General features: G+C 36.0%; 1 protein-coding gene across 1 annotated transcript; it reads left to right on the forward strand.

Moving 5' to 3' along the window:
- The first annotated feature begins 8 nt into the window (after nt 1–8).
- On the forward strand, nt 9–5,359 carry LOC131847459 (vang-like protein 2-B). Its single transcript, XM_059197049.1, has 5 exons — nt 9–99; nt 282–430; nt 1,389–2,360; nt 3,210–3,510; nt 4,864–5,359. The coding sequence occupies exons 2-5, from the start codon at nt 345–347 to the stop codon at nt 5,170–5,172; spliced, it is 1,668 nt and encodes a 555-aa protein (XP_059053032.1). The 5' UTR covers nt 9–99; nt 282–344; the 3' UTR covers nt 5,173–5,359.
- Nucleotides 5,360–7,920: the final 2,561 nt, after the last annotated feature.

The raw sequence follows: 7,920 nt of genomic DNA on the forward strand, positions 1-7,920 counted from the left end.
CATTTTAAATTGATCGTATAGTACAATATGAATTCTTGACGGCTACGATATTTATTGAATAAAATTCTCAAAAATACGTTTTACATTAATAATGAAAAGGTGATTCTTGTAATTTATAATGAAATTTGATGTAACAGCGAATATAAGATGTGATACTTTATTAGTGTATTTGTGTTTAATTCTGTGTGAGAGATATCGATGTTATGCTCAGGATCCGTGAAGACCCAAGCATTTTAATTGCCCATGCAGTGTTTGACCGTTCACCCTGTACATTATTACAGGTGTACCAGTGAACACGCTCATGGATAAGGTCGGGAAAAGGTTACTTGCGGATCATTACAACAATGGAGACGGAATCCGTGAGATCCGAATTGAGTAGCCGGTCTCGGCGCAGCTCCAGACACAGGCAGCACACTCACCGAAGCACCCGGTATGCTTTCTGAATAACATCTTATAGAAAAACACTTAATTAAATTAGTTATGGTATAGCAAATGTGAGCATGGCAAATTAATCATTAGTTTTTTTTTAGTAAAAGAAAGTGTTCCATATTTGAACCTACTTAAGTAATTATGTTTACGATCGTTAAGTGAAAATTGAAAGTTTGTAGAGATTTAAGATGACTTTTTTTTAAATATTTCTAAATTAATTTTGTTGTTCAGAGTTCAGAGTCAAAAAGTACAATAAATGTTGTGAACAAAATTAGAGAATTAACATGTAATTAATTCTATGCTATGATTTCGACATAAGTGCGACAAGCACTCATGCCTATAATTATACCTTTGTTTCTAAACCTGCAGTCTGTTGACTCTTGGAGATCATAAATGTATGTGTAGAGGTCTGTAGCCCTATCCATCTATCATCATTTAAAAGTGCTGTGACAGAAGTATGAGACTTATTTAAAGTATTTGTAACCTTAATAAAAGTTTAATACTATAAAATATGTTTATTTCCTAAAATTGTCAATGAACCAGTACCTACCGGCAAGGGATATCTTCCATCATGTCTAAACATTCAACATAATTATATATATATAACTGTTGCGGTTACAGCTTCATTATAAATTATAGCCATTTATTCTGATAAACATATTATTGTAAAGTGTCAAATTTATTTTTTAAGAAGATTTTGCTATGGTTTGTGCATATAAATATCTAATTTTTATTTAAAATACATATTACAATCCCTTGTTGATACATATTGTGTGACAATCATAGATGGAACATAAATATAATGTAGTAGGTATAAAGTTTAATTTTGTAACATTTTTCTCATGTAACTAGAATGGTAAACAAACTGACATATATACAGTATAATCACACCTTATTTTCTTCATATCATTATTAGCTATTATGGCTTATTTTTGAACAATAATAAAATTAATTTACAGAAGTACTAAATCGCAACGAAAAGACTGTGGAGACACTATGGCGCCATTCCAAACCAGTGTGAATATTAACCCTGACATTGGAAGAGATGGCCAAGAGGTTATCGAAGTACAAATTCTACCGCAAGATGAAAATTGGGGAGAAACTACCACCGCCGTTACAGGAAATACCTCTGAAGGGTCCCAATCTATGGAGGACATAAGTAACTGGCCCATGGATAATGATACGGGAATAGGTATCATCTGTTCCAGATATTTTGGGACCACAATTGCACTTGGTCTAGCATTTGTATCATTTGTGAGTCCATTAGCAATGGTTGTGTTGCCTAAAATAGGATTTTTCCCCGACCTATCTGATAATATAGCTATCCAGCCGAGCCAGAGGATCCAGCTGCTGGCATGCACGGCTGAGTGCAAAGGAATCTTATTATCAATAGCATTTAAGCTTGTCCTACTCGCAATAGGAGTTTGGGCCGTATTTTTAAGGCAGCGAAATGCAATTTTGCCTAGAATCTTTGTGTTCCGCGCTATGACATTAGTAATTTTAGCAGTATGTGTATTTTCATACTGGTTGTTCTATATAGTACAAGTAACGGAGGCGACGAAAGCGCTGGCTGTCGGCGAAGACGCTATAGACTATAATGCACTGGTGGCATATGTATCGAGTTTTGCGGATACACTGATTTTTATACATTACGTAGCTGTTATTTTAATGGAAATAAGACATCTGGAGCCCGTGTATTATATTAAGATAGTTAGAAGCCCAGATGGAGAAAGCAGATCCTATTCTATAGGACAGTTGAGTATACAGAGAGCTGCTGTATGGGTACTGCAGAAGTATTATACGGAGTTTCCAATTTATAACCCATATTTGGAGAAAATACCAATATCGAAATCTCAGAGGAAAGCACAGTCCAGTATAAAGTTTTATGATGTGGATGGCTCAAATACGAATGCATCTTCAGGGCAGCCAAGGTATGTTATTTTATTAAGTACTAGTTGTGCTCGCAGTTTCACCCTGCATTAAATTTCAGTCTGAAGTATAGCCTATGTGTTATTCTGATGCATAAGCTATGTATAACTTACTGTAAAGTTTCATCAAAATCTGTTCAGTAGTTTTTGACCGTGAAAGAGTAACAAAGATCTATTCTTACAAACTTTCGAGTTTACAATATTATTGAGATTTTTGGTAATAATGAAGCTTTGAGATGTATGTTAGAGAATATTTATATTTGAGATGAGATGAGATAGTACTTTTTACTTTATTCTGATGACATAAAAATATTCATTATAGTTAAAATTTGTTGAAAGTTATACAAACTTGTTACTATCACTCTGATTTCTATAATGCAGTTGTAAGTTTAATGAAAGCAATTGTTTTTACTTGGATTTATCCAGTTCTGTATTAATTAACTTCTTCATATAATGTTTATCTTACAATACGGTGCAGTAATTTTTACTAACAAAGAAGAAAGATTTGATAATCTGTTTGTTGATTTGTTTGCATCAAATATTTCTATTATTGGCTTCGAAACTACTTTGGAATGATTTGAAAATTATTTTACCATTAGAATTCTGTGTTATATGTGATAAACATAGGTGATAGAATATTGTCAAAAAAGTTACATATTAATATATATAAGTGTTTTAAGATTTAGATTTTTTATTTTTTTAAATATTAATGCGAAGATGGAAATGATATCTGTATATTATAAAAAAAAAGTAATATAATCATGTGGACACAAAAGGGCGTTGACTCACGAGCTATGAATCTGGGAGGTCACCCGACGGAGTCCTAAATATTGAGACGTATGGTCGTCGCAGGTCCGGGCCGGGCTCGTGCGGGAGCGCGGGGCGGCGGCGCGACTCGAGCTCGGCGCACAACGAGCGCTACTACGAGGAGGCCGAGCGGGAGCGACGCGTGCGCAAGCGGCGCGCGAGACTAGTGGCCGCCGCCGACGACGCGTTCGCCCACGTGCGGAGGCTGCGCAGCGCCGCGCCCGCCGCCGCCAGCTCCGCGCTGGGCCCGCGCGAGGCGGCCGCCGCCGTGTTCCCGTCGCTGGCGCGCGCGCTGCAGAAGTACCTGCGCGCCACCCGCCAGCAGCCCAGGCACTCCGCAGACTCCGTGAGTACTTCTCGACTACTATTACCTATGTGCGCCCGCTCGCCACCTCCTGCCCGTTGACTCGCTTATCGACACCTAATCGCATTCTTTCGGTCATCACTTTCTGCCCGCACTCATTTGGTTATCACGACCTACCTATACTCATTCGCTCGCCACCTGCCCGCACCCACTCGGTTGTCTCTTTCTGCCGGCACTCACTCGGGCACCACCTCCTGCCCGCACTTACATTCGACCAGAACTTACTATCCACGCTACACTATACAGCGGTATGATGTAAGCGGAGGTGCTGATAGATTTATCAGCACCTCCGCTTACATCATACCGCTGAATCGTCAGTACCTACAATTACCGAATGATTACCTTCCTAATCTTACCTTACCTACTTTTATTGTCCCAATACTGCGACATTACTAGTACTCTCAATATTCTAAAAACAGTATTTTTTAAAAGTCAAACCATATCAAACTGCGCTGTTTCAAGGTTATTTGGTCACATCACTATAAAAACAAACAAATTGTCATAAACTTGAAACAGCACAGTACGTAGATACGTTAGTTCAAAGTTACATCACCCATTCGATCTCGACCTGTCAGAAACGTAAACTCTGAGCGCCCGGACCTTAATATATTAACATTAGCATTAGGTCTAATATTCCTAAGAAGTAATAGAATTATTTATTCAAATAAACTTAAATTTAAGCACTTTTAGTCACTTACTTTTTTAATTTACATCACACACTCGGAATGCTGTTTCATTATAAGAAGAACGAGCAAGAAACTTGCATGTTAGTTTTTTTAATAATTGTGGCAACTTTGCATATTGAATTTTTTTCACACAGCGCCATCTAGTCCTAATTTAAGCAGAGCTTGTGTTATGTATATTAGACTACCGATACTTTTTTTGTAAATGGATATATAATATGTGTATATTATATATCCATTTACAAAAAAGTACAACAGAAAACAGTAAACACCATACGAATACAAACAATCATACTTATGAACACAAATGTTTATGCCGTACGACGAATCGAATCCGCGACCATCGGTAGTGGTGTACTAACCACTAGACCACAGAAACTGTCTTAAATTGAAATGTGTGAATACAATAAAATAGGTAACATATAGTCTTAACTAGCAGACTCGGCCACGCGTTGTTGTGGCTAAGGTTCTTGAATAAAATAATATTGCGACTATAAATTGAGATGTAAACTATCCTATCTTTTAAATTGGATTAAATTGCACACAATGTGCAAACCAAATTTGCAATCGGTTCAGTAGTTTAGGAGTCCATCGCGGACAAACAACGTGACATGTAATTTTTATATATAAAGATGCACGTTTTATTTTGCAGGTGTTAGCGCATCTCGCCCGCTGTTTGTCCCAAGACGCATCGCCACGTGCATTCTTGGAGCCGTTCCTGGTGGAAGGTCCCGTGCTGGCAGCGGAACAGGAAGCCAGGCCCGTGCAGCGCTGGTCGCTGATATCCGACGAACTCCTCGCACGCCCTCTCGCGGACGGAATCGAGTTCCAGCTGCGACAAGGTGATATATACCTGATATGTTCTATAAAGCAGCTCCCCAAGTTCAGTTTGACCGAGGAGGTGGTCGATCCGAAGAGCAACAGGTTCGTTCTCCGGCTGAACTCAGAAACATCCGTTTGACAGGACGACTATGTGATCCGGGATGGGCACAGATATGTATGACATTTAGACATAATTTAGGTTAAGGATCTCTTTAGACTGGTTTCTACTTACATTTGAATCTATGAGCCAATGATCTGAAATTAGTATTTAATTTTGAGATCTTCCTAACTAATGATCTGATATATGACTGATGGCATGGGTGAAGGGATTGATGCAGCGCGGTTTTTTTTTCATTATATTCATTCTTACCTATTTATATTTCATTGAAATTCATTACAGTTCGTAAAATTGAATAAATTATAATTTACTAATTTTGCAGTAAGATATTATGAAAAGAATTTCTCGAAATGACTCAAAAGCTTAAATGGACATTTTTATTTAAGGTGTTGTTGTATACTGACGACATTAGTAGCTTCTCGAAATGACTCAAAAGCTGCTATCTTAAATATTTTAAGGGGTTTGTGTGCTGAAGAGACTGGTAGCACTGCGACCTGTATAGATGTATCGTAGCTCAATCATAAACGAAATATCTCCTTTGGAAAGTATACACTCTATTCTGAGGAGATAAAAACCAGCTCCTAAGAATACCCTTCAATTCTTGCCTGACGAGTCTAAGTAGCGAACTTTGAAAAACGGCGAGCACAATAGATCTATGCAGGCCGCAGTGCAGGTCTTAGCACCTGTCAATAACTCAAAATATGTATTAAAAAAAACTGTTTTACAAATGATATTTGTTAGAAAATTATTATAAAAATCACTGGTCGTATTTAATTATTGTACATATAAATACATAACGCACACGTATCTTCTAGTATGATGGATGCTTTATTTATTAATTAGTTTAGGTGGAGCTCTTAGTCCTTAAGCCAGTGGCTTTTTCCTTCAATTTCTTCCTCCCGGTCGAAAACATAGAAGATTTTTTTTTATACTACTTCGGTGGCAAACAAGCAAAGGGCCCACCTGATGGTAAATGGTTACCGTGGCCTATGGACGCCTGAAACACACGGATTACGTGCGCGTTGCCGACCCTTAAGAAACCTTAATGTCTTTCTTGAAAAACCCCATGTTATAGTCTCGTGCGAAAACCTCGGCAGGCAGTTCACTCCACAATCTAAGTAGGACGCGGGAGGAAGATTATTTATACGTATAATTAGTAAAAATTACGGGATCTTACATTTTATTTTTATTGAGTTCCCGATATTTCGGCAGTGTTTCAACCGCCATGATCACGGGTAAAATGAACTCAATAAAAATGAATAAAACGTAGTAAGAAGATCCCGTGATTTTTCCTAATTATACGTATAAATATCGAAGATGTTTTGGACCGGGAGGAAATTGGTGTTGATCAGTTCCTGGCTTGCGGACCATATTGGGTAGTTAGTAAGATATTTAGGGTATGCAAGTGGCTGCCTGCAAATCTTGCTAATATTATAAACGCGAAAGTTTGTGAGTATGGATGTATAGACGAATGGATGTTTGTTACTCTTTCACGCAGAAACTACAGAACGGATGTTGATGAAACTTTACATTAATATAGCTTATACATCAGAATAACAGACTACATAAGTCTGTGTCATTGTATATTTCATGTGAATGAAACCTTCTCAGTGTCTAGAATTTCATATTTATATTAGTTTTTTGGCGTGAAAGCGCGATAGACAGACAGACAGAGTAACTTTCGTATTTATAATATAAATGACGAATGTATTTTATTAAAATTATATATATAGTTGATTATAGAAAATCAGATTAGAAATCAAAACCAATTCAAGTCCTTATGTAAGGGTTGTTTTAATAAATGTGATTTACACAGCGTGTATGGGAGGTAGCAATGTTACAATAAAAAATTAAACAGATTAAGTAATTCAGTGTGAGCAGTAATACAAAGTATTGTCAACAATTGATTTATTCTTTAATGCCAATATAACTTGTATAAAAAGGTGAGGCGAGAGCAAAGGCAAGCTAACAGAAAGTTGTTCACAATTTTTCTCAACAAGGAATTGTTCTCAAATTTACCTAAAAAAAGTATAAAATATTTTATATGCTATGTCTCTCTTCGGCATTAGTGTAATTTGTGACTATTTTACTGGATTTATTTATATATTTTTTAATTACATTTAATCTCTTATATCTCTTAAATCACACAGTGAAATGTGCAATCGAAATTAACTATAGTAATCTCTATAGAATAGTTAGTTGTAAGGTTTTTAAAGCTATTGTTAAGTAAGCCATTGTAATATTTATTAAAGACTTAATCTGCATTTAAATTTTTATGAATCTACACGAAGTATTGTACATTTTGTGTCATATTTTAATTGTGTATTTTTAAGGGTAAGCACAAATATAGTTAAGTAGTTTAATATTACATGATTAATATGTGAAAAAATACTCTTTTTTACTAGATCTGAAGACTTATAACGTGATTTATACTTTATTATAGGTTTATTGCAAAGATATGGTTTATTTACTTTTCTATAATATTTGGTTTTGAATTAATAATGTACATTACTTAATTTATTAACCGGGTCTTAACACGAATAATTTTATGGTAAATAAAGGTATTTACCTCTCACATTTTATAATGTAATCATGAAACATACCGTAACGACTATTATCCTAGGTAGGTTTTGGTTAGGGTTGCCATACTATACTTTATAATAACGCATCCTACTTTATTTTTCGTGATTAAACTTTATACTTTTACATACAAATAAAATATGCAAAAATACTTTATTTTCAACCTTTACTGTGATGCGTAAAACAAAA

The sequence above is a fragment of the Achroia grisella genome, unplaced genomic scaffold (assembly GCF_030625045.1).
Source record: "Achroia grisella isolate CSIRO2021 unplaced genomic scaffold, CSIRO_AGI_Agris_v1 utg534, whole genome shotgun sequence".
Classification (NCBI taxonomy): Eukaryota; Metazoa; Arthropoda; class Insecta; order Lepidoptera; family Pyralidae; genus Achroia; species Achroia grisella.

Coding starts and splice junctions, on each gene's coding strand:
- LOC131847459 (XM_059197049.1), top strand. CDS start 345: ATGGAGACGGAATCCGTGAGATCCGAATTGAGTAGCCGGTCTCGGCGC. Junction 2,361..3,209: donor GCATCTTCAGGGCAGCCAAG/GTATGTTATTTT, acceptor TGGTCGTCGCAG/GTCCGGGCCGGGCTCGTGCG. Junction 3,511..4,863: donor CCAGGCACTCCGCAGACTCC/GTGAGTACTTCT, acceptor TTTATTTTGCAG/GTGTTAGCGCATCTCGCCCG.